This window comes from Aegilops tauschii, chromosome 2, assembly GCF_002575655.3.
Source record: "Aegilops tauschii subsp. strangulata cultivar AL8/78 chromosome 2, Aet v6.0, whole genome shotgun sequence".
Classification (NCBI taxonomy): Eukaryota; Viridiplantae; Streptophyta; class Magnoliopsida; order Poales; family Poaceae; genus Aegilops; species Aegilops tauschii.
In genome coordinates this window covers 170,649,233-170,675,671 of record NC_053036.3, presented here as the reverse complement: position 1 = coordinate 170,675,671, position 26,439 = coordinate 170,649,233, and the positions used below count along the sequence as shown (strand labels likewise).

At 43.1% G+C, this 26,439-nt stretch overlaps 2 protein-coding genes across 7 annotated transcripts; both read right to left on the bottom strand.

Moving 5' to 3' along the window:
- Positions 1-6,627: 6,627 nt before the first annotated feature.
- LOC109772197 (protein STRUBBELIG-RECEPTOR FAMILY 3) lies at positions 6,628-12,573 on the bottom strand. 4 transcript variants are annotated; one of them, XM_020330885.4, is made up of 19 exons: positions 12,129-12,573; positions 11,649-11,817; positions 11,299-11,428; positions 11,125-11,196; positions 10,960-11,025; positions 10,806-10,877; positions 10,632-10,703; positions 10,461-10,532; positions 10,319-10,384; positions 10,147-10,212; positions 9,518-9,936; positions 9,352-9,408; positions 9,134-9,193; positions 8,746-9,059; positions 8,377-8,645; positions 8,167-8,287; positions 7,446-7,585; positions 7,170-7,326; positions 6,628-7,085 (listed from the first exon to the last, which is right to left on the bottom strand). In XM_020330885.4, exons 2-19 carry the CDS (start codon positions 11,779-11,781, stop codon positions 6,999-7,001), a joined length of 2,373 nt encoding a protein of 790 aa, XP_020186474.1. In that variant the 5' UTR covers positions 11,782-11,817; positions 12,129-12,573; the 3' UTR covers positions 6,628-6,998. The 4 variants fall into 4 exon arrangements, with proteins under 4 accessions (XP_020186474.1, XP_020186476.1, XP_073364377.1 ...); XM_020330887.4 differs by having other exon boundaries at positions 8,746-9,056; XM_073508276.1 differs by having other exon boundaries at positions 11,649-11,855; positions 12,129-12,534.
- Positions 12,574-17,219: 4,646 nt separating this feature from the next.
- On the bottom strand, positions 17,220-26,317 carry LOC109772196 (kinesin-like protein KIN-4C). Of its 3 annotated transcripts, none has more exons than XM_073508273.1 (27): positions 26,173-26,317; positions 25,865-26,009; positions 25,174-25,320; positions 24,384-24,536; positions 24,003-24,229; positions 23,540-23,715; positions 23,317-23,441; positions 23,183-23,219; positions 22,999-23,090; positions 22,799-22,912; positions 22,616-22,729; positions 22,233-22,319; positions 21,960-22,137; positions 21,789-21,889; positions 21,438-21,536; positions 21,252-21,365; positions 21,071-21,187; positions 20,911-20,991; positions 20,747-20,818; positions 20,582-20,672; positions 20,448-20,470; positions 20,263-20,348; positions 19,495-19,758; positions 19,193-19,334; positions 18,978-19,076; positions 18,293-18,883; positions 17,220-17,928 (listed from the first exon to the last, which is right to left on the bottom strand). In XM_073508273.1, the coding sequence occupies exons 2-27, from the start codon at positions 25,997-25,999 to the stop codon at positions 17,590-17,592; spliced, it is 3,804 nt and encodes a 1,267-aa protein (XP_073364374.1). In that variant the 5' UTR covers positions 26,000-26,009; positions 26,173-26,317; the 3' UTR covers positions 17,220-17,589. The 3 variants fall into 3 exon arrangements, with proteins under 3 accessions (XP_073364374.1, XP_073364375.1, XP_020186473.1); XM_073508274.1 differs by having other exon boundaries at positions 20,448-20,464; XM_020330884.4 differs by having other exon boundaries at positions 26,136-26,313.
- Between the last annotated feature and the right edge of the window lie 122 nt (positions 26,318-26,439).

The window sequence follows — 26,439 nt, the reverse complement described above, 5'->3', positions numbered from 1 at the left end:
GTATTTTGGATGATGTATGAATTATATTTATGTATTGTGTGAAGTGGCAATTGTAAGCCAACTCTTTATCCCATTCTTGTTCATTACATGGGATTGTGTGAAGATGACCCTTCTTGCGACAAAAACCACAATGCGGTTATGCCTCTAAGTCGTGCCTCGACACGTGGGAGATATAGCCGCATCGTGGGCGTTACAACCTGTCAGATGCCTCTAACTATCTGAACATGGAACTTTCCCTCTCCGGTCATCTGTCTGACACAGGTCCGGAATCAGGAAAACATTCCCGGTTGACTTCCCCCTTCACCGGTATCGTGTAGCACCGTGTGAGAACACGACTAGCTCTGCCTGTTGTCTTGTTATGCACTTGCTTGCTATGTATTTACTGTTTCTCCCCCCTCTTCTCTTCGGTAGACCCCGTGACGATGCTGATGCCCCTGTGATCGACTACGTCACCGACGACCCCTCCTTCTCGTCTGAGAAACTAGGCAAGCCCCCCCTTTGATCATCCCGATATCGCCCATTCCATTCTCTCATGCTTGCATTATATTTTGCTACTGTAATTGTTTGCTCCTATTCTGATGCATAGCCTGCTTTTGTATCTGCTGTTGTACTACCTGCTTATCCTAAACTGCTTAGTATAGGTTGGTTAGTGATCCATCAGTGACCCCCACCTTGTCCTTGTTGCCCCTGCTTCATCATCGAAGACCCGACCAATGGGATCGAAGACCAGGCCCCGACACCGCACATCACTTTCCCCTTAGTTGCTCGACACTACTGGGTTACTATCGAGTGCCGAGGGTGAGATCTCTACAGCACTTCTGATGTTAACCCTGTAGTGTAGCTATTCGGTCGTGGTCATCGGGGGTGATTCTGCCTTAACCACTTCCGATACGACTCTGTCGTGCAACCCCTCACGTGTGAACCTCGGGGGTGGTTCCTCTTATGTTCACCTTGATGATTACATCGAGTGGAATTCACCGGGGGTGATTCCTCGGGTTTTCCCCTTGATGTTTGGACACACGGATACTTGGACTTTACAACCGTTTCTTAGAAAGGCGGGTCGACCCTGAGGGGTACCCGCGAGTGATATGGAGTCGGGTTGACCTGGAAGGTGCCCGCGAGATAATTACGAGGCATGGCCGGGCATTCCTAGCCCTTGCCGCAAGTCCTCGAGACGGGGCAACGGGGTCACATCTTTCGTGAGTCTCTGCTTGTTACCGCGCATTCCTAATCCATTAGGATTTGGATATTTGATCCGAGGGGCCTCTGGCCTGATAGCACTAACCATCACGTGGGCATAGTATGGGCGTTCTGCGTCGTATGCATCAGCCGAAGCTTAATAGACGTCATGCGACTGAGCGGCGCGCGCCGGGTTGGACTGGTAAGCTCCGACTTTTTAAGGAGGTAGCTAGGTCTGCTCACCGGCCGCCCACGCAACGTGCAGGAGTTCCCGGGACGATGGCCCATGACCCCTGGGGGCATAGGTTTAGTCCGGCATGCTTGACCTCTCTATTAAGCCTAGGTCGGGTTGCGGCGTATTGTTTGGCAGAGGCCGGGCATGACCTAGGAAAGTGTGTCCGGCCGGAGTTAATCAAGCGTGGTGGGTAAGTTGGTGCACCCCTGCAGGGAAGAAAACATCTATCGATAGCCTGTCCTACGGTAACGGACACTTGGAGTTGTATCCCGATCGATACAACTAGAACTGGATACTTGAGATGAGACATGTATATGATAAATGGATAGTATGGCTCTGGGATTGCTTTCTCGCAGGGAGTCGAGAAAGAATCTCTGGCCGAGGTTGATAACACTACTACTACTTTACTTTATGCTACTCTACTCCCTCCTGTTGCTGCAAGATGGTGGTTTCTAGAAGATGCTAGTCTTCGATAGGACTAGGTTCTCCCCTCTATTCTGGCATTTCTGCAGCCCAGTCCACATATACAGCATTCCTTTGATAATGTTGCATATGTAGTGTAGATCCTTGCTTGCGAGTACTTTGGATGAGTACTCATGGTTGCTTTGCTCCCCCTTTGTTCTTCTTTCCGGTTGATGCAACCAGATGTCGGAGCCCAGGAGCCAGATGCCACCGTCGATGCCTACTACTACGTGGAGACCGCCGACGACCATGAGTAGTTAGGAGGCTTCCAGGCAGGAGGCCTTGCCTTTTCGATCGTTGTTGCTTTTGTGCTAGCCTTATTAAGGCAAACTTGTCTAACTCATGTCTGTACTCAGATATTGTTGCTTCCGCTGACTCTTGTGTTTTTGAGCTTATGTATTCGAGCCCTCGAGGCCCCTGGCTTGTAATATAAAGTTTGTATTATTTTAATTTGTGTCTACAGTTGTGTTGTGATATCTTCCCATGAGTCCTTGATCTTGGTCGTACACATTTGCGTGTATGATTAGTGTACGATTGAATCGAGGGCGTCACAGCTACTGAGCTAATTATATTGGCGCTTTAAGCGCCTTTTCTTATTAAAAGAATGATTTTTTCCCAAAAAAAGAGAAAGAAAAGCAATACCATGTTTTTCACTTCAGAACATTCAGGACTCCTTTGATTCAAAGAAATTTTATACTACCTCCGTTTCACACTTTTCGAGATTTAATTTTGATCATAAATTAGATCAATAATACATAAATCATTTTACTGAAAAATTATACCTTTCAGAACTTCTTTCCGATACGAATTCAAAGGTATCTGTCATGCTCCCGCCGTAATCATTTATTTTGTTAAATTTATGGTCAAAGTTAAATCTTAAAAGAATAGACGCACTACATTATGGAACGGAGGAAGTGGTATTTTTGGAGGATTGAAACCCTTAAAAAATTCTTTGTTGGTCCTTTGATTCATAGGATTGGTCTTATATGATCTTTTTTTCTATGAAATCTTTTATCCTAAAATCTTAAAAGTGCACGTGCGCTCATTGGAGAGAACGAGCGGCCGCTCTATCACTCATATGCATGTGTACTTTTTTTGTCTGCTAGTGTATGTGGTAAGACTGGTCACATCGAAAAGAAAAGAATAGATCTTTGTGCAACTATTTTGGGTTTTCAAATTTTTAAAAAGCCATATCTTTCAAACCGTGCGTCGAAATTTAGATCCGTTTTCACCATTGGATTCCTCGCGACGACATCTTTTAAACTAGATCCCGCATGGATATGTTTCAACGAATTTTTTTTATGCCAACTTTGATGCTATATGGTGCAACTTTAGTACTGCATTGTGCAACTTTAGTACTGTATGGTGCAACTTTTTTAAAAACCAATTTTTGGAGCTGTATGAGCTAAATTCCTCTGTGTTCGTAACCCAACTTGATGTGTAACTAGTCTACTGCCCCGACCAACTACCTAGTAGTTGATGTGCAACCCTCCTCCCTACTCGTAGATGTGTAGTTTATCAATATTTGCACACCCTGCCCCACCTCCACTACTAACGACATGTGCAATTTAGTATGTTGTTAAAGCCAACTGTCTATTTAGTCGATGTGCAACTCCTTACCTCTTCCTACTTGTGAATACGTAGTTTTAGTTGGCGAGGGCAACAAACAGAGTTGCGCATAGTCTGTTACGCAGCTGGCCGGGGCAACATACGAGGTTGCACATCTCACAGGCATGGGTAGTTTGGATGGTGAAATTTCATATTCATGAGGGTAGTGAAAAGTTGCATATAGGCAGAGCAGGAAAGTTGTACATTTCACTAGCAGGGGTGGTTTCGACCAGGTGCTAGCAGGGAAACCACACATTTAGAGAAAGTTGCACATCACTGTTAGACAGTTAGCTGTGATAGTATCCGAAGTTACATATCCACTACTAGGCAGTTGACCGCATCCACGGGCATGAGGAAAGTTGCACATCAACTGCTAGGCAGTTGGCTTGGACAACAAACGAAGTTGCACTGGACAACAAACGAAGTTGCACATCTCACTAGAAGTAAATAGTTTGGGGGTGGAGGTGACATCAGTAAAAATTGCACGTTCACGGGTAGGCGGGAAGTTGCACAACCACTGTCAGCTAGTTGCACATTGACTCCTAAGCAGTTGCACAAAACGAGGGACTAAATTGCACAACGAAACATGCTCATGCAGGATCTAATTTCGAAGAGCACGTAACGAGGGTTTCAAAAGTGAAAACATATCTTAATTTCGATGTGCGGTTTGAAAGTTCTAGTTTTTTAAATTTGTAAATAATTAAATGATAGAAAGCTATCCATGGACTAAAAAAGGACACAATCGGATGCATGTGGACCATTTAATACGCATGTTGATGGACTATTTCTTGTTCAAGTAGTTGGGACCAGAAAATCTTTCCTAATCAAAGATAAGGGGACAAACACTTAACAAAAACTACCATAATCAAAGACAAGGGGACAAACACTTAACAAAAACTACCAGCTGCCACGGAGCACTAGCGAGCCAACGATTGCTCGCTAGACACGTCCATCTTTTATAGTATATTTCATGGGAAATCTAACATCCACCAGACCTCAAAAAATTCCCAAATACTTATCGATGCAGCTGCGCTAATTGGGCTTCCCGAGCGCACGCGCTATGCGACAAAAAACTCACACGGCACGAGTTGCATCTGAGCAAACCTGCCATAAAGGGTGTGTGTCATCAGTACAATACAAAAAAGGAAACTATCTGATCCTCGTCCCGTCCGAACACAAGTCAAGAAAGAAAGAATACGTGCATTTTTTTGGGTTTTACAAAATTTAAAAAGCCATAACTTTTGAGTCGAGTATCGGAATTTAGATTCGATTTCACCATTGGGTTTTCCACGACAAGTTCTTCAAAACTAGATCCCATATGGGTATATTTCGACGAACTTTTTTTGAGCAACTTTTGTGTGCTGTAGAGGCAACTTTGGTGCTATAGGAAAGCAACTTCTTTTCAGTTTGCCTACTATAATTGCCTATCAAGGAGAAGTCTTTATAAGTTGCCTCCCATGGCCATGATGTTCACTAAATTCACATATAAATTGTCTACCACACTATTGAGTATGCCACCACTATGTTTCAAAGTACATGCAACATGAGCTACACCGACAGACAACTTGTCCTAGGATCGTAGCCAACTAATTAGCGATGACATGAAAACCAATCATCATTGTTAGGCAACTAATTATCATTGTCATGTTCTCGTGATTTGTTGGGGCAGTTGCTTGGATTCGTTTTGAACAGGTTTTTGCATTTGTGTTTTTTGTAATATAGTTGCTTGGTTTTGCTAGACAGTTGCTTGGATTATTTTGCTAGAACAATTTTCATTTTGTGTTTTCTTTGTAATTGACTTGTTTTGGATTTTTGTTAGAATAGATAAGTTGCATGGGGAGGGGGGTAAGATAGTTGTCCACAAAGGCTATTCAAGTTGGTCATACGTTTTTTCTGCCTAAAATAGACAATCTAAGTAGGAATGCTAGGGACAGTTGCTTGGTTTTGTTAGGACAATTTTTTCATAGTTGTTATTTAGTAATGCAGTTGCTTGGATTGGATAGTACAGTTGCTTGGATTGGATAGTACAGTTGCTTGGTTTTGTAGGATAGTTGCTCAGTTAATAATTTTGCATTGTTGTTTGGTAATCCATTGGCTTGGTTTTGCTATAAATAATTTTGCATTGTGTTTTGGTATTACAATTGCTTGGATTTTCTAGGATAATTGCTTGGATTTTTTCTAGGAATAGTGGCTTTGGATCTTGCTAGAACAATTGTGTGGATTTCTGCTAGGGGGGCAGTTGCTTAGAGTTTGCTAGAACAATTGCTATATGCAGATATGTATAGTTGTATACACACACAAGATGAGTTGGACTTGCACACATTTTCTTGATTTTCTCATTTTACACAAACCAACCAATAGGAAACACACATGAGTTGCCTGTTGAATGCACTGGAATTGCACAAAAACACCCCAAAATTTGCTAATTTTTTTGTGTTATACTCAAGTGCATAACGTTCTGAAAGTTATTGTCTTTGTTTTGCCTTCAATAGCCCCATCAATGATGAACTTAGACTTTTCCATATGTAGCACTAAAGGTGCATCATGTTTTGTGTGGTTTTTTCAAAAAAATTTACACAAACCAAACCTAATAGGCAGTCCTACTGGAAAAAAATAAAGTTGCTTTTCTATAGCACTAAAGTTGCCTCCATCGTATCCAAAGTTGCCTAAAAAAAAGTTAGATGAAACCTATCTATATGAGATCTAGTTTCGAAGAACTCGTCGCGAGAAAGCCAACTGTGAAAACGAAATTGAATTTCGACACTTAAATCAGAAGTTATAGTTTTTAAATTTTTTTGAATCCCTAAATAAATGCACGCGAAGACATGGTTCCTTTTTTAGTGAACTACAGTCGTGCGTGACAGCTGCTCTTTCCATATTTGGATGAGCGCTAGTTCCCACCAACGGGCGCTCGGGCGCCCGCTAGCCATGTCCCAAAAAATTTCTTTGTTTTTCACACGGCAACATCAAACACTCCTTATGAATCCTATAAAATTCAAGTGGGCTTGTCGCTCCAACCCTATGCCTTTCTTGTTCATGTTTTCAAAATCAGTTTTCCTATTCCTGTGTTTTCAAAATCCTGCGAATCAGAGAGGTCCCACAAATGATCTGGAGAACCATCTGGAACTAGGCATCAAGAGATGTTCTTGAAACTACAGACTAAATAACATGGCAAACTGGCAATCAGATAGGTACAAGTTTCACAAGCATGAATCGACCACAGAGACACATTGTTGGCTAGTCTTAGGTCCTATCAAGGACAAACAGCTTCTACAGGAAAATGAAATGCAGACCTCTGCACATCACCAGCCGATAAATTCAGCGGTTGAATTGAACCATCCTACTACTGCATCATCGCCGATCAAAGACATTTTTGCAAGTACGCAAGTATCACTCGAGCCATGAATCTGGCCAGAAGCTCTCCTAACGGCACGCTCATCAGGGGCCCTCACCAGGCGCCTACTCGAATTTTCTGTGACAGGCTTCGGCATTCTTCCTCGTCTCAGGAAGCCACTTACATAGAAGCCTTCGTCGCGTCGCTGACCATACGAGTTAGGGCTTGGACAACTTCAGACATTGGTGGCCTGAATTCTGGCTCAGGCTGCGCAACAAGTTTCAGGTCAGTCACACAGCTCGTCTTAGTGTAAACGATGATATTAGATACAACAGATCACACATATATTACCTGAATACAGCTGCCAATGACATCAGCAAAACGCGACAAAGCCTTTTCAGAACATTGTCCTCTAATCAAAGGATCTACCATCTTTGTTATGGCATCAATATCATAAAGCTGAGTAGAGGCCCATCGCACCAGATGTTGCTCAGCACGTGGACGGGAACTGCAATTCCATTTCATGGGGAAAAAAATATATTAAGTTCAAATTCATGGGAACTCATCTGCAAGCAAAACAAGCATGATTGATGGGTGTGAAAAGTAGCTGGCATGGGGATTGCTTACCTGTCATAAGGTTCACGTCCTGTTAGAAGTTCCAACATAACGACACCAAAGCTGTAAACGTCGCTTCGATCACTGAATGATCTGGATTCATGCACTTCTGGGGCTTCATAATGGAATAAGGCATGCAAACTGCCAGATAACTGACACCCAAAAGAGCACAAGATTTATGAATGAGTAAAATAATAAAACCAAGCTCTTTTTTCTCATCTATCACAAATTCTTTGGTTGCCATGGTTGCTATATGACGAGAATGTTTGCCAATTAAATACTCTTCCAAATCCTAAATTTCACAGAGAATCTTTAGACTAGACAGAAGAACAGCAGCCAAAGGATATAAAGGCACGAATAACACATCAGAGGCACCAAATCATGATTTACACATGCATAGCTATGTCTATGCCTAGACAGCCTAAATTAGCGAACATATATGTAGTGCATTTAGGTTTCACAGACAGTAAAAATGTGTAATTCTAGAACACTGTCCATATATATAATCCAGCCCATGCCATGATTAATACCCCAAGTAATTTGACATGTGACATGCTTCTTTTCTTCATTGTAAATCAGCATGAGACTCTCTAGACCTTTCTCTCCATAACTAATGTCAGCCTTCTAGAGATATTGCTGTAGCACATAATGGTGATTCATAGCATCTGTAGTTCCGCGACAACCTCAAAAGTTCTGCAAAATGCAATGCTAAAATATTTTCATCATTGTTTACCTGAGACAACGATGCAAGTCCACACTCGGAAATTTGGACTGCCAAAGTGCTATTAAGGAGAACAACAGATGGTTCAAAATTTTGATGTACAAGCGGTGGTTGACGGCCATCATGAAGATATCTGCAAATCAACATATAAATGTCATTTTCAGAGTCATATTTAAAAACTGCACAGGAGTCGGAAAATTTACAGCAATTATTTCTGCTTACTGTAATGCCTTTGCTGCTTCCACAGCAACTTGGAGACGGGCATTCCATGACAATGCGTTGCTGGGTTCATCAACATAATGGAGTTCATCATGTAGAGTCATCTTACTACAATGCTCGTAGACAAGTAGCCACTGCTCAAACTCCGCACAGTATCCCACAAGCGCAAGTATATTAGGATGACTTAGTTCTGAAATGTTCACAACTAGTTCTAGAAAGACATCAACTGGTACTCTTGAGTTATCAATGTCAATCTTCAAAACTTCTAAAATCTGCAAACCGAGTCAATATTGTAAGTGTAGAACTGATAATGGCATCACCAACGCAATCTTACTATAGTAACTATCTGAATGTTTATTTTAAAGTGTGTACCTCTCCATCAGGAAGTTCTGCCAGATATACTTTACCAAACCTGCTATCTCTTATCAAATTTTCTTCACTGAAACTGTTGGTATATTGTTGAAGGGATGCAACAGAGAAGGACTTGACAGTAGTTCTAAGATCTATCTTCCCAAGTGAAGGTACTCTCCCCTTTTTAGTACGAACACTGGGACTGACAGTGCCTTTTTCAGTACGCGGCGCAACAGACTGCGGAAGACGCAGTGGTTCTTCCACAAAATCATCAGATTTTTCCATATCAATAACATGTTCCTTTTGTTTCTTCGTGATCACCCCAGGAATAGCTGCTATATCAGCATTTTGGTTAACCTTCATATACCAACATCTATAATGTACAGTATTTTATTCAGTTCTCTTTTACCTCTCATCGGTGAATATAATGTAGCCTCCCTTTCCTTTGTGTTATAAGCAACATTAGGAGCTGTTACATACAACCTTCAAATGTCAGAGTCAATATAGACGCAAGGAGCCGAGGACTGGCTAGCTACCATTCAGCCATGCCAGTGTTTTATACACTCAAATTTGCAAAGCAGTAAATTACAACACATATAGGCATTTACTTTAGTTGCTGCAACTCACCTTTCATTGATGCATTGACTTTCAGCTCCTCACTTGAATTAGAAACCACATTTGAAGCTGCTGTCAAAAATTCACATGTCAGTAGGGGGGGGGGGGGGGGGGGGGGGGGGGGGTATTAAGACATTTACAAGAATTCTTTTGCTTGATAAGAGAGAAGAATTAGGACCTTTCCCTACAGTATTCGTAGGTTTTACCAAATGTTCCTTTATTTCCGGCACTTCCTTGATTTTAGGCTCTCCAAGCCTCTGAGGTTCCCTTCCTATCTTGCTTTTCGGATACACATCTTTCTTTGACTTCCTAAATACCTTCTTTGACTTCCTTTCTTTGTGCTTGGATACACAAAACATTACCATTAACACAATAACCACTGCTGATACCACCCCTACAAGAATGTATCCGACGAATTTGACTGTCCAAATAGTATGTTTTCCTGATGCTGGAGGATTTCCATTTGTCACATCAGGCGACTTTGTAGGTTCTTTTGAGGGGACATGCCCTGTTGAAGGTGATAGTGATGGAGATGGTGCTGGTGCAGCAGGCAGTGGAGATGGAGCTATGCTAGTATTAAATGGGTTGCCATCCCTCCTGTGTAGGAGAGCAAATTTTGTCAGCATAAACACAAGTTACTCATTAAGTTGTTAAATTGTTAGTACGAATAGAGGATAGAAGGACATCCTAGAAGAAGAGAAAAGGATAGAAAGGCTTGTCCTTAAACATGACTCTAATATTCCCAACTAGAGGCATACAAACACAAATAATCAAGAAGAATATTTCGATAAAGGAGGAGTGTCTTACTGAAAGTTTGGGACATTGAATAACTTCGGAGGCACAGGACCAGAGAAAAGATTATTCTGTATATTCCTATCGAATGCAAAAAAGTTATCAGAGAGAGGGAGTAATCTACAAAAGAGTGAAATAGCAATTATTTTGTTCTTTAGGAACTTCCGTAAAAAAAGAGTTGTCATACAAATCTTTCAGAGGGAGATCTTGAAGGACATCCAGGGTCCCGGATATTTGATTGTCTTGAATATGCCTGCGCCAATAGCAGATTTTTTAAAGTTGTTTGACACTAGCACACTTTATCAACGAAAATAGGCATAGATACTCACAGGGTAGTCAATGCTTTTAAGTTTCCCATCGAAGGCGGTAATGGGCCAGTCAAGTTGTTGGAAGAAAAATCTCTAATGAAGAAGGTTGATTGACGATTGTCATTGTTATGGAGCATCGAATAACAACTAATGCTAGCATGTAAACAATTAGAGAAGTCAACGCGCTCTTACAAATTTATAAGTCCGGTGAGTGCTGAAAATACATCTGGTATCTCTCCAGACAAATGATTGCTGCTGAGGGACCTGCAAAGCAAAAGAACACAAAGAGGGACAGTTTGAGAAATTAACCGGGAAGTTTTAACTTTCTGAGAGCTGGTGGTCATGCATTGGTAATAGTATACTTACATGTCTGTCAAAAGTGTAAGCGTCGACAATGTACTTGGAAGGCTCCCACTTAGCTGGTTTCCTGAGAGGAAACTATGATTGACAGGAGAAGGATTAGTAAAGAAATAGCTAGGCAAGTGGAGAGAAGGGCAACAGAATGCTCGAATGGACATACAAGCGCTGAATTGTGACCGGTAGATTATCAGGTATGGTTCCACCAATAATGTTGTTGCTAAGTTCTCTGCATAAACAAAGAAGTGTTATGCAACGACTCAGTAGCATAGTGTCAGTTTAGGACCAAATAAAGCGCAAACCCAAACTCCACATGCGATCAACTTACAAGGTGATTATCGACGTGAAATTCGCCAGTGTGTTACCCAGCTGTCCACCCAAATTTATACCATTGAGAGTTCTACCCAAGAAAAAGAAAAAGAAAAACATCGTTCAGATAACCAAATAAAGAGCTCAGCGACAGAGAAAATCAAGCAACAACACAGCACCACTAATCACATACATGGAGGTGATATTGGATGCCGCGCATCCAACGCCCTGCCAGTTTTCGACGCAGGGGTCGCCGCCATTCGTAACCCATCCAGGCAAAGACGGGGATCCCAGCGCCGTGTACAGGCCATTTATCGCGAACACTATTAAAACCAAATAAAAGAACACAGCATAAGGTACTATACATAAGATTATTACAAGAATGATAATATTTGCATTATCCCACGCATCATAAGAATAATATGCGCAGTACTACAGGACATAAGTGTAGGTCAGGAAAACATAAATAAATAATCTGGAACCCCTGGATGACAGTGCCAACTACTACTGGACCAAGAAGGATTCTGGAGTAGTATTTTATACCGTCTTGCTCGTAAGTGTAGGTCAGCGAGAGCGGCAGCGCCGAAAGCAGCAGCAGCAGCAGAACGGCGGCGCGAGCAGCCAGGGGCGGCGGCGCCACGCGCACCGAGCGTCTCATCGCCGCACGCGCGTCCATGGACAAATCAATCCTCCGCCGCGGGCATCACCTGACCTGAAAACAAAATTTCCACCACAGATGCGGCCTTTAATCTGTAAGCGGACGGCCAGATGAACGATGGCATGAGTTTTCTTTCTAGCCTGGGAGATAAAGGAAGCAACAAAAAACGCACAAGGAAGTCACGCAATGCCGATGAGCGATTTTATTCTCGTTTAGTAACGGAAAACGGGCCGAAATCCCGCAAGAAACCCGCCTGCGCCCCCCGTCCGTCCCCCGAAAGAAATCTATTTTCCCAAGAAACAGAGCGCGGAGGCCAAAAGTAAAAGCGCCGAGGACGAGAAAGGAAGGGAGGATGCGTCGGGTACCTGCAGATTCTCGCCGAACCCACGGCCGGCCGGCCCCTGGAGCCTTTTGCCGCTTTATGGAGCCGCTCGCCACCGAAAGCCACAACCAGCGAGCAGTGCGACTCGTCCCCCGCTTTCTCCGGGGCGCGTTTAAAACTGCTGCTGGAGCTCGGAGCGGAAGCCTTGGCCGCTAAGGATTTCGCTGGGGAGGAAGAAAGATGGGGCGGGAGTGGCTGGGCACGGGAGGGTGAGAAAGAGGACAGGGACGGGGCCGATGTGGATAGATCTACCGCTGGCTGCTGCTGCAAATCCACCGCGGGGAAAGGGGACTGGGGACCGGAGGCGGTCGGCGGCAAGCGGCGGGCGGATAGGCCGGGGAGCGTGCGCTGTGACAGTGCGGGAGCCGAGGGCAGCAGCTGGGGCAGGGAGTGAGTGAGGGGGGAATGAGCAAGAGGACAAGAGGCGCAGCAAAGCAGCGTGGTTTATTTGAACTTATTTTGCGCTGCCGGCCGTACCGTGCAGTGGGCAGCACTAGGAATGAGCAGTGATGGCGATGGTGACGGTGGTTTAGAAAAATAAATGCTTTGATTGGGTGCTAATGAAATGGGGAGGAATGGCTCGAGGGAACCAGGGGCAAAAGGTAGGGCTGTGGCTCGATCTTTAATTAGGCATGGCATGGCATCCGGTGCTCCTTTTGCAGCACAGGGTCGCTGATAACATAGAAAAATGCTGTGCTCTACGACTACGTATGTGTGGATATGGAGTGGGTGGCGTTGATTTCCATGTCACGTACTCCCCCCAATAAAGTTGGGTCATCTATTTTGAAATAGAGGGAGTAAAAGCCAATTTTTGGGACCTTGGAAGCATATGAACTTATCTTCTTCTTTTTTTAATACAACATGGCTATGTTTTGGTGGGGCTTGGAGTTGTCTGATCATTCATCCTAGCGCAGATCTGGCATCGAGGGGGGTCGCATGTTCGTAGCGGCGCGAAGTGTCCTGTGATGCTTGGTTTGCTTGCTGGATGTGGTGTTTGGTGACATTGGCGGCGAGATGCACCATATGACGCTGTTGCGGCTCGGGTGGTGACGGTTCTTTAGGCAGGTTGTCGCGATGATGGGCGTGGTGAGCTATCGTGAAAGCCTAGCACTGACCACATTCGATGTAGGCGTTATCATGGAGCCCCTTCGCCGCTTTTGTCATTGAGTCTCGTTTATCGGGGTCAAAACCAAAGTTTTTGGCCTTGGTTTGGGGCAGTGTTGGTGGCATACTCGTCGCTTCCCGCTAGGGGTGTTTCCTTGGAGGCTCGGTCTTTTCACTATTAGGCAATGGCTTATTACGGCTTCACCAACGGCTAGTTGGGTGCACTGTGCACGGGCCCATGACCAATGTGCAAGTCGAAGTGGCAGCTCTAAAAATCATCTTCATGTTGATGAATGGGGCTGACTTTAGTCGCCTGGGCGGCAGAGCCTCGGGCTTGTCTAGGGTGCGTTCTTCTTGCTGGCGTGGAAGTGATGGCTTTGAAAATCGTTGTTTTGTTGTGGGGGGCGTCCACTATCCCGCATCACTGATAGAGTCGAGTAGTGTGTCGCCTCGTGGCTATTCGTCATAGAGATTCGGAAGCCGGAGCGGCAGTCCGAGAACTGCCATCGTGTTGTAGGGTGTCATATTTTTTATCGCTTGTGTGATATAGTCGTTGACTCGACTGGACTGTTTTCTTTGCAAGTTGGTCAGTTCTCTTTTGACTTGAGGAAAAAGTAGTACTCCCTCCATTCCACAATGTAGTGCTTTCTTTATCTCCGTGCTTCAACTTTGACCGTAAATTTAACTATCAAGACCGATTGCGGCGGGAGCAAACATTATATCAGTGAATTCGTATTCGAAAGAAGTTTTTAATTATGTAATTTTTTCACCCGCCGCAGTCGGTCTCGTTCGTTAAATTTATGGTCATAGTTCGACCTCGGGAAGCGCGGGCGCATTATATTTTAGAATGGAGGGCTCCTATATGTTGCTTGAAAAAATAATATTATAAAATTATTTTGGAACATGTGATATGGATCACACTTATCGCTTTTCACGTTGCACGAGGGACGTTGTACCCTTTTAACTTGGCAGATCTTAGATGAAAGAGACCTTTTGTACTTGAAGTACAGTACAGCTACGAAGGCGTAGTGTATTAATGCACTAGAAGGGGTTATTAAAAATACAAAATCCGACAAAGAAACTTCACACACAGGATTTATAATACCAGGGTCGATGCCATTATGTTACCAGAAGGTGTGTTCACGGTTGTAACCATCTTAACTCGCCGTAGTATGGAAATGAGGTGAAAGTACTCACCAAGTTGGCTATGTTCAAGGGATTTTGTTAACATTGATTCACGTGGTCAATATGTCCTACGCATAGATTTGGTCTTATATGACTCTGCTAGTAGCCGGCAGTACTCACCAAGCTGGCTATGTTCAAGGGGGTTTGCTAATATCTATTCCGATGGTGAATTTGTCCTACGCATAGCTTTGGTCTTATATGACTCTGCTAGTAACCGCCGTGTTTTCGTGTGTGTGTATGAGCTGGTGTTGGTTGTATGCATCTTAACTATGTAAAAGATCGGGTGTGTACTAATTGTGTTATATATCTTTTTGATGGTTCATTTTAAGCAAATAAAATCCACCCTTTATAAAAAAAAATGGTGAGTTGTGATGAATATAGATCTTTAGATGATAAAACATTCAACTCCTGGTGCTAGAGATTGTTGTTAGCAAACGTCAGTTACCCTGAGATACTATGGAGATATTGTGTAACTCAATCCGTTAGTTTTACTACTCAGGTTTTTTCTTTTTTTTTTGCGAATCTACTACTCAGGTTTTAAACGAGAAGATCGTAACTGCTTGACTCTCCGATCCGTGACACGGGGTGCAGTAAATTCTGTTCCTGACGCGGGATCTCGGGCTTGTGATTCCTGTGGATATAAAAGCCTTTGTTAAACGACCGGATGCTCCCTATTTACCCACCGGGATACGCAAAACCGTTGCCAATTGCGCGTAATAATTATTCACTCAATCAACAGTAGCGCTTATCGCTACGAGCGATGCAGATCGCAACAAAACGCATGCTGGCTTTAAACAAGAAAAATAACCCGTCACGCCGGCGAAGATGCTAGAATGTGTGGGACCATGTTTAGTACTTCTTTTTTTAGTCTGCATATAAGATTTGGTCAAAGTCAAATTTTATCGACTTTGACTAAGTTTATAGAAAAATATTAAGATTCACAATATGAAATTAATATTGTTAAATGCATCATGAAATTAATTTTCATTATGTAGTTTTAGTATTGTAGATGTTGATATTTGTTCTGACAAAGTTGATCAAACTTTATAAAATTTGATTTTAAGCAAATCTTATATATAGACTAAAAATAAACGGAGGGAGTAGCAAAATATACGTACCCCAGTAGGTAAATACTGTGGGTTAATAGAAGAGTTTAGTTTGGGGCCCCTTGCTCTGTGCCCGTGAGTAGAAGGGCACGGCCAATCCAGAGCCCTGCAAATGGCGACAATGATGAGATGAGGCCCCTTGTGTTCCCGCCTTTTGAAATTTTGGCACCTCTCACCAATAACGGAGGAGGGGGAGGGGGAGCCGTCCGGGTCAAAGGAGTGTGTGCCCCCCACCGCTCTCCCCGCTTGGACGCTTTTGTGCTAGAAAATTGTCCCGTCTTTCCTTCGACGAGATAGATTGATAGTACAAGCAGTGGATATACTACAGAATCGGGTGCCAAGATAGATAAAAACTTGCACGTCCCGGCAACGTAGCATCCAGCACGGCACCGCCTCCTCCCGTGCACCGGGCGGCTACAGCCACAGGTGAAGCAAGCGCATGGGCCGCTTCCGTCTCCCAATTCCCCGTCAGACAAAAAGAAGCAAGAGACCAGACGTTTTGGTCCACAGAATTTCGTAACGGCTACTGAACGTCCTGCCCCTTTTTTTGACACTAACCACCAATTAATTACTACCAGTAGTAGCAGCCTATTACGTCGTGGTCTAAGTAGCCGTTAGACTAGCCACAATGGGTAGTAACATAGAGTAGTAATATCGACATGTTACTAGTCTATATTACTACCTCTATAGTGGGGAGTAGCATATGTGTGATAACATGGAGCACTTCATTTATTAGGGTATAAACACATCTTGCCTTGATATGTGTGATGTTACTACTACTACTAGTAACTAGCTATGTTACCACTTTTCACTCTTTCTTCATTTATTACTTGCCACATCATCTATTTTATCTAGATATGTGTGATGTTACTACCTATGTTACTTTCATTGTGAGTAGTCTTATAGGTAATGTAGCTGTGCCAGTCTCGAGCTCCGGGCATGGCACTCTAATCCAATCCGATTAATCTAAGATAATCAGGCGCAACATGATTCATTAATAATCAAATACTGTAATAGGAGTACTAGGTGGCGACACGAAAGCGACGCCCGCCCTCACGTGCGTCGCCGTATTCACATCGGAACCGGGGTAGAGCAGCTGCTAACCGCGTCGTACGGCGCGACAAGGATGTGTGTGGACTGGCAGGCAGAGGAGAGGAGATTAACCAAGGACGCACGGGCGCGACAAAGAATGGGATTCTCTTGACCCTGCACTTCAGCTACCAGAAAGAAAACTGGTCACCAGATTCTCGACGATTTGTTTTGGTTGGGTTGGGTTGGAATTAGATTCAAGAGGGGTTCAAACGTGCCGGGAAAGCTGCTGAGCTGAATCCAATGCCTTGTTGGGTGGCAACATTCTCGAAAAAAAAAAAACTAAATTCAGGCAATGGGTTGTTGGGTGGTACTGTATGTTCATATGGCAAGTCAAACCTAACGGCTTCAAATGTCATTCAATCTGACCCATGATTTTGACCGGTTTCCAACTTCCAGGTCGTAATCATGCTCGCCACACCACACTTCTTTAAGGGAAACTGAAAGCCCAGCCCCCCACCAAAACTTGCTGCTTCAGGTTCAGCATCAAACAGGCACACAGGCGAGAAAGAACATGCATGGGAATGAATGAATGGCTTTGTAGAATTCCCATCCGTCCATCTGCCAGGGATGGATCTAACAATCAAGTGTACCGAGACCAAGGCAAACACAGACACATGCATATCTCAACACCAGAGAAACTGTCATCTGTCAGGTAACCTCCCACAGCAGTACACGAGCCAGCAAAACTGGCTTACAAAACACACACACATCTAAACCTATCCAGTATGGAGAGACACAGTTTTAACTTAACTGACATGCCCCGGGAGAACCGGCTACAGAAAACAGAAACGCTACTCCGCGGTCGGATGCCACAGAAAACACAATTCTTGGCTCGGCAAAAGGATCCGACCGATCATCTCCACGGGGGATCTCGGCGTTCGTTGGTTATAACAGTTTTAACCTCGTCCTCTTCGGCAGTCAGTGCCAACATGCTCATCACTGGCAGGCTGATGATCATCATCCCAGGTGGTTCTCCTTCTCCATGGCAGCATTCTTTCTCGACCGAGCCGGAGCCGGAGCCGGTACCCTCGTCGTGGCTACGCTGCCGTTGTCCTTGTTGCTGCTCACGGACTCGCCTGCCTTGGCGGCATTGCGGTCTGTAAGAGGGTTGTTCTCTGCGGCAGACATTGCCCTCGGCAGCCTCAGGGGAATGTCGGCTCTGTTCTGTGGAGCGGCTTCAGCGTTATCCGGTGCAGAGGCTGGGGCTGGTGGAGGAGGCTCCGTAGGGACGAGCTGGATTGTTGCCGACTTGCGCCAGTTCTTCCTCTGCTTCGGTTTTGCCCCACCTTGTTTCGCCTGAAAGTTATGCACCCAAAATGAGGCAGTGACAGTACAAAAATGTCCATAACAGCAAAAACTAGATTGGTCGCGAGCGACAGTTCCGTATTCCCTGAAATAGTACTCCCTCCATTCCCTTTTATAGTGCGTGTTGTTTTGTGGCATTCCCTTTATTAGACATGAGGTGGCATATTTATTTGGACTAGAATTGCCCCTTGTCTGCTGGCCTGTCACGCATGTGGCGGTGCATGCAGCTTTGCTGCGCTGATCCAGTGGAGGGTTATATTGGACTAAAGGCGCTTATGCGCACTACAATTTGGAATAGGACCCAAAACCTTATACGCACTAGAATATGGAATAGAGGGAGTAGTAGTGTGCTTACATCGGTATTTCCAATGTCCGCCAATGGCTTTCTTGATTTTGGCTGCTGAGTTTCCTTCTCAGCCATAGCATTCTCGAGAAGCATGATTCCTTGCTTCACTTCGTCCTTCATTTTGGCACCGTTCTCTGAAGAAGAAACATTACCAAACTCGCTACCTTCCTTCTCGGATGGTGGTTCATCGTCTATTTCTTCCTTGACGACGCGCACCCTATTGGAACACTTGGAAGCATTACACCCGCAACCAGTACCACATTGTGAGCCTAGAGCTCTGCACTCACAATATCTGGTGAGCTTGCACAACGATTTTGATGAGCACGAGCAGCACTGTGAAGAAGCATGCTCTTTCTGGATAGTGGGAATTTCCTCACTAGGCATCTCTGACTTCACATCTGTAAGTGAATTGTTTCTACTCGGGTTGGATGTTCGCCGCCGTGTATTATTGATTTTCCTGGATGACTCTACCCAATCTGTATCAGATCCATCATCACTCATATCTTCTAATTCTCCCGACTCCTCGGCATCTGATATGTCCATGTCATCTGACCAGTAGAAACTGTTCTTACCATGCTTGAATTGGGAACCTCGAGCACTCTACATACAGGATGGGCAACATGAGAAAAAACTGCCTATGAATGTCACCAGATGTAATCTAGACGAAACTGAAAACAGGAAGGTAGCTAGATACCTTCCGCAAAGCATAAATTTGACCATCTTCTGGATCAATAGTAGTATCACGCCTTGAGGCCCTACCAGATTTCTTCGCATTGTTCATTGCAGCGAAAAGCTGTCAATTAGAAGAAAGTATCAGTGTGCGAGTGATAACTGCAACCGTATCTGCTTAATGAAATGCATCATCAATATTTCAGTGATAATAAAAGTGCACAATTATATTGTATTTACCTGCATATTTTGGTTATGTAGGTCATTAACTTGTGCTTCTAACTGTCTAGTTCTGCCATTAAGCGCAACCACCTTTTCTTTCAGTTCGCCAATGATGAGATCCTTCTCTATACACATCACCTCCTTATCATGTAGTTGGCACCTTGAAGCGACATACAGAAAATTAGAACATATTTAGGAAAAACCAGGGATTGTCCATTTAATTTGTTTTAGGAAACTTCAATCATGAAAAACAGGTAGTACTGATTACACAACATAAGAGATATAAACATCATTGGAAACTAAAGACAAGTACAACATACCTTGAAGATGATGCTAACTGAAAAAGGTAATTCATTGTGTTCTTTGCATCAGGCAGGGACCTTACATGGTTCCATCTGCCTCTACCACTGAACACACGCTCCCGCTCCTCCGCTTCAGATAGTTGAGAAGCCATGGATACCATAGCACTAGATGATGATGACAGCATGTTTTCCAGTGCTGATATTCTGGAACTCCTAGCGCTAGGAGACATAGCCTCAGGACACTCCTTCAGCTTTGCTATTTCCTTAGATATTGTTGCTCTCCTGTTTTAAAGAAAAGTTTATGTAAAATACATCAAATTTTAATGCACAAGACAACACTCAACCAGTGCATGTAGAATTTCACAGTTACAAGTTACAACAGTTTTCGATTTTAAATAAATAAAGAAACAGATCAGAGCTAACTTTACTGAACTGTGAAAGCCCATGATTTCCCTTCAGATAAATTATGTGCTGGAAAAAATCTCAACACTTATGTGCCTTTGAAACAAGAAGGATATAAGCCTATATATTTGCAAGCCTTGCAGATTTTAGCTGACCCTACTCTACACGCTCGGCATCAATCTCTCCAGTGGTATGGTCAATTTGGTATGGAAAGGAATTATTTTCACATGGGCTGTTTCATTTCCGATGACTAAAACCGTGTTCACCTTTTTGTCCATCATCAAAATTGTTCGATACAATGCACATATACATGATAACACTACCAGGCAAGAAAGTACTAGCAACAAAAGCTTATAATAGCAACAGAAGGAACCTGAGACTTACTCTTGTATTTGTCGGTCATAGTGTGAACGTAATTCATACGCCCTTACAGTTACTTCAAGTTCATCGTCAATCGTTCGCATCAAGGCCTAGTGACATGTTAAAAGAATATTTCAGACATAGTACAACGTTAAAGTACAAAAGCCTATTGTATTCACCGAAATATTGTCAGGTTTTTGTAAGAGCACCTGAATCCCTGATGCTCCTGTTCCTTCAAGTTTACAAATCAAAACCAAAAGGCAGCAATTCATCAGTTGGGACATATGAGCACATAAATATCTTAGTAGCAGCAGAAAAGAAGTCACTCTCTGTAGCTTCTTACCATGTGCATCACGGGTGGACTTCTTTGCTTCGAGCAAATCTTTCAGTCTTTTCGTGGCCATCGTAGCTTCTTCAGTTTTCCGCTGTAAAACCTACATGGAGGAGGCTGGCATAACTACCAAGTTATTTGGAAGCAACAACAAGGATTTTTTGTTAGAAAACTAACCATTTTCTGCTTCTGATTTAAAGCCAGGAGTTTATGCATCTCATATTCATTCCGTCTCCCTTCCTTCTTCAGCTGGTAATATAAACACACCATTCTCACCACAAGTCCTTTAAAAGATTGCAAGCTTACAGAAGAAATGAACTACAAACAGTCAAAACAGTAACCTGAAGCACTTCCTTTTCACGAGCCGCTTTCCAAGATCTAAATTGCTCGGATTCTTGTTTGATCTTTTGTTGAAGTTGAACCTAAGATAACATTTAAAAGAACATATGTCAGATGATAAAACGGCATTAAATTTGGGAACATTTGGAAGGAAAGGAAAACCTTCTGAGATTTGATGCGTTGAATTTCTCCTTGTAAACGCATAGCTGCATCATCACTTTTTTGTTTCTGTCGTAGCAACTGTTGGTGAGCATCCTGCTTTTTCTTGAGCTGAGAGACCTGCCATAATGGTGGCCAGTTAGTATCTGAGAAAGAGAAAAGATCAATTCATGTATGCACAAACCTGATTTTCAAGCATGCTCAGCTTCTGAAGATAGTTATCTTTCATTTTGTGTGAGCACTCATCAGTTGAGGAAGATAGTTTTGCTAGTGCATGACGGAGATCCTCAATTTCTTTCTGTAAACACAATTAAGATTACTACTGTTTCAGGGGGGGAAAAGGAATCAGCAAATTTAAGCCAGGTGAAACCTGAAAAGCCCTCTTTTCTTGTTCCATCTCATGTAACTTCGTCTCATAATGTTGCTTGAGAACAGAGGTATCACTCTTCGCAAATTGTTTCATCTCCGCCTTCAGAAATTTAAATTTAAAAAGAGGTATAATTACAATCTTCCAGGTGGAACAAAAAAAGAATACCAGAACAGTAAAAACTATAAGAATCATAGGTTAAATGTGGTTATCTTTGAACACGAGTTTACAACGGATGGGGGAATGAAGAATATTCAAATATTCAGTACATGTAAACAAAATGCCAAGGTCAAGCCAGACAAGTTGTAAATTCATATACAAACAACTACAATCATAAAGAAAGAAAAATAGTACCTCCTTTTGCTGAAGTCTTTTATCTAGATCTTGCAGCTCCATATCCAGTTTCTCCTGTATGGATGAATGTTCTCTTTCCTTTTCTTCTTCATCAACTTCACCTGAAAAAGAAGGGTGCCTGTTAGAGGAAGTGTCACGAACGCATGGTATCAACGTGTTTCAGTAACTTACTTGACACTTCGAGCGTTCCTACTTCACAACCTGAACCTAGATCGTCTAGAAGCATGCCCTTATCCAGTGCAAGTCGATCATGCAAACCATTTCTACAGGCAGTGGTGAACTTCTGCCGTGTTACTTCAGCCTCCAACTGCTGAATCTTCGATATATAGGTCTTCATAAGGTCCACATCCTACTCAGAAAATAATAATATAACAGTTCAAGTAGGGTGGTATGACAATGTCCACACAAAGCGGTATTTGATTAGAGACACTTCATTGTACACACCTGCTCACTACCGGCATTTTCAATATCATCCCACGATTTTCCATTGCGTGCTGATTCGAGCTTTAACATGAGCTGATCCTTTTCCAGCTGTCAACAAATAAAATATTTGTTATGTATTGTGCTACATTGGCAGGGCTACTCATAGGCTACATTACATTATCTAGATGGTACAGAGAAATGGTATGCGGTATATAAGTAATTGCATATCATGAAGACATACAAATATCACATAAGAGATACACCCACATGCTGCATTACGTAAGGAGGGTGAACTCATAAAGCACTGATAAATAACACTATGTACAGAAGTATATTATGGCTTCACTGAATCAAGAAAAGTACATGCACGATTCAAGCACAAGAACAAAAGAAATCATCAATACCTGGGTAGCAATTGCACGCTGTGCTAACTGTTCACAAGACATTTCCCTTTCCTTGAGCTCACAGTACAGTTCTGAATTTTTTAACTCAAGTAGAGAGACTTTTTGTTGCAGCAGCTGAAAGATGCAGAAAAGAACATTAGTGATAAAATGAACTAATCTGATTGGTCAATGCACCAAACCAACCTGAAGTTCTTCTAGTGCTGCACTCCCACTGCGGGAAAACAGAAGTTCACTCTGGAGCTGCTCTAATTGACTCCTCAATTTTTGCATCTCTGCTGTAACTGGGTCTCTGTTGATCTATTCATAGGACACAGAAGGATAAGCAAGTGATGGCAACCCAAATAAAAGATGTAAAGGTTTCTTTAAGGATAGAGCAAGCATACCACTGCTTTGTTTTGAATATTCCGTGCACGATTGGCATACTTGAGTGTATTTATGGTTTCCTCTGCATTAGAATCAGCAGGACTAATGCAAGCTGCAAAAAAATAAATGGCAAAGAAATTTGATTTTAGTATTGTTCCCAGTAGGGCAATACGAGGATATAAGTGTGCAAAACTCTAAACCTACCAATCATAACGGTTTTACTGTTTCCTCCTAGAGAGTCCTGCAAGAGAACAAATAACCATTAGCCACATATTACATTTCAGTTTTCTGGCTTAAAATAAGAGGTCATATAGAAATACAAGTAATGGTATACATACCTGCAGCAGGCGAGTTAACTTGCTGTCCCGGTATGGGACAAATGCTCCTTCTTTCCGCTTCTTTTCATCACCTAATGCACTAATAACATTGCCAAGAGCAAGAAGGCCTCTGTTTATGTGTATCCCTATAGCCAGAAGATACAAAGAACATATTCAATATCAGTTTAGCAGTTATATACTGAATTAAACCAACATCTACAAATGCAAGAAGATCCGTCCTTGCCTTCTTTAAGCCGTAATCCATCAGCTCCTGTTCGTTTAGCCCTCTCAGAACCAGCCAAGTCAACTAGATGAAATTTTGATGATAAAATATCATATTCATTACTAGTTGACTTCTCAGATGCAGAACTAGAGGTCCTCTTTTGTTCGATAGATATCGTAAAAATAGCATGAGAGCGACTGCAAAGAAAAAATGTCCATTGAAATACAAGTTATAAATACAGTATAATCAAAATTACTGGCCAACATTGTGTTTTTCTAGGGCATGTCACTGTCCAAAGCAATTGCTTAAAATATTTGAATGTCTACACTTAAACTTTCAAAAATCATGCAAGTAGCTCATCTGCTCATGGTCCCAATTTAAAACCAATCCAACAAATAGCACATATGGCAACACAAAAGTCAACAGTAAAGGTGTTCATGTAAACAAAATTGCTCATCGCATCATCGAAGTATATGCGACTTACCTTGACTGGCTATTCATGTTTGTACTTCCAGTTGCGCGTGACAAAGATCCTCGTGCCAAGTGCAAGGCCATTTCTTCTTTTGACTTGACTTCAGCCTCCGTCACGCCAGCAAGTGTGATGCTTCCATTTGCAGTTTCTCGAATCTGAATAGGCACTCTAGCAGGCGCTGCTGCTTTTGCAACAGACCCAGGATCATCAAGCAAATCGAATACTTCCTCCTTGAATATCTGATGTGAACAGCAACACACACCAAATGGTAATAAGCAAAATATATATTGCAATTATATTGAAGTAAAGATAAGTGCTACTCTCTCCGTCCATAATTCTTGTCGTGGTTTTAGTTCAAGAAATATGCAACAGAGTGAGTACCAGCTAGCATACCTCAATGAAGGATACCCTAATTAAGAACTCTGTATCACCCTTCATTGCATCAGCTTTCTTGAATATCGTCTCCATGACTTGTGGAATTATTCCTCCACAGTTAGATTCACCAGAATAATTGGTGCCCATCGTATATGTCTTCCCGGATCCAGTCTAAAGGTTGTATGAGAAAAAGGCAAGTTAGAAGATAAACATCCAAGAACAAAAATAATACTCTCAAGACATAACTGTTGGTTGTTACCTGGCTACTGTCTATGTTCTATACTGAGATCTGGATATTAGGCTTAGGGATCCCATAACTAAACGAGGCATAAATGTTGTTTGGATTGTTGGAAGCAAAGTGGTAATTTTCTCATTTTATTTAAGCATGACACTCGTTCATAAATCATGTGGAAAAGTTAAGGCTACAAAATCATATGATAGGCATTCCTAAAAAGAAGTTGACATGATGAATCCGTAGTTGCTACACTATGGCTCTCAATGTAGTAATGTACTATAGTCTAAAAATTACACATTGTGCAAAGTGATGGATAAACCCCTAGCGCAAATATCGAATAGATGTCTCCCTTTAATCACGCACGGATATCCTTATAGTGATGCTAGAGTAAATATTGAAGATGACACGGTTACACTCACAAAACAGCAACAAGTAAAGCATCTTCCTAATAAAACTGTCAATAAAGGTTAATTAGCTGCTAGGTGAACAACAGTAACAGCTAGGAGCAATGCTATAAAGCAACCAATTGTAATTGCACGTGTGGAAAATACTTCCAACATACAAAATAAGTACCTGGCCATAAGCTAGCACAGTGGTGTTGTATCCACAGAACAATGAGTCGACTAGTGGATACACACATTGCTCAAATATCAATGAAGAAGAAGATCCCGTGCTGCCGTAGACATGATCATAAGTGAAGACGTGTGGGCCAATTTGAACCTACAATAGCACAAAAGAGCACCATAAACATCTATTTATAGACTTATAAGCCATTCAGAAAAAGAAATCTCCTGATAAAGTGGTTATCATATAAATTATACTGGTTCAGCATTCATTCCGATGGGCACAATAGATTCCAATGTTCTGGAAGAAAAATTCAACGGTGAAAATATAACACGTTTTAACAGTGTGCTCAAAATCAGCAAAGACAATGGTCCTAACTCCTAAGCCATAGAACCAGGGCCCCACGGCTCATCTCCCATGTGCACCCAAGCCCTTGGTGGATCTGGCCGCCCAGATTATGCTCCAAGAAGCAAAAATTCACAGATGCCATGTTTATTTTCTCGAGAATACAGAGACATGATTCCACGGACCACCCGGATGGCAACAAAGCAGATAAATAGATTGGTAAATGAATGAATCAACTGCCAGAACACATCGTGTCGATCTGAATCTATCATGTGCCCGCCCATCCGTCAGTTCAATCTGTAATCCTGGGAGCGCATGTTGCCAAGAACACCAAAGGCAACCAAGAAAACCATACCTGCGGCTCGCCCGGCGTGACGGTGACGCAGTCCGTGCATCCGAGGACGAGCTCCGGCGTGATGAGCGGCCGGACGTTGACTGCCACCTTGACGCTGTCGCTCTGCGGCTGCGACGCCATATCCGAGCTCCCCATCGGAAGAACCCTAAACACGAAATTCCCAGAACGGATCAAGAAAAGGTCCAAGGCCCAAAGTATGCCCCAAGAATACAAGAAATCTAGACATCCCAAGCCGGAAATCTGAGAAATCCGGGCATCCATTCGGGCGAACCTCGGAATCTCAGCCGAGGGTTTTGAATCCGTCTCACCTCACCGCGCCCTCGCGTGGCGGCGCCTCCCGTCGACGGGGGCTGAGAGGATGGGTCGCGGGCGTGCGGGAGAAAGAGGCTGTAGAGGAAGACGCGCCTGGCGGCGGCGGCGGCGGATGAGGAGGACGTGGAGGGGGGAGGGAGGGAGGGAGGGAGGAAGAGCTCGGCGCGGAACGGAAGAGGGGGAGGCGTGCGAGAGAAAATGGGAAGAAATGAGAACCGTGGGGCGTCCTCCAGCGGGTGGTGGACCCAACGCAACGGCTTCGG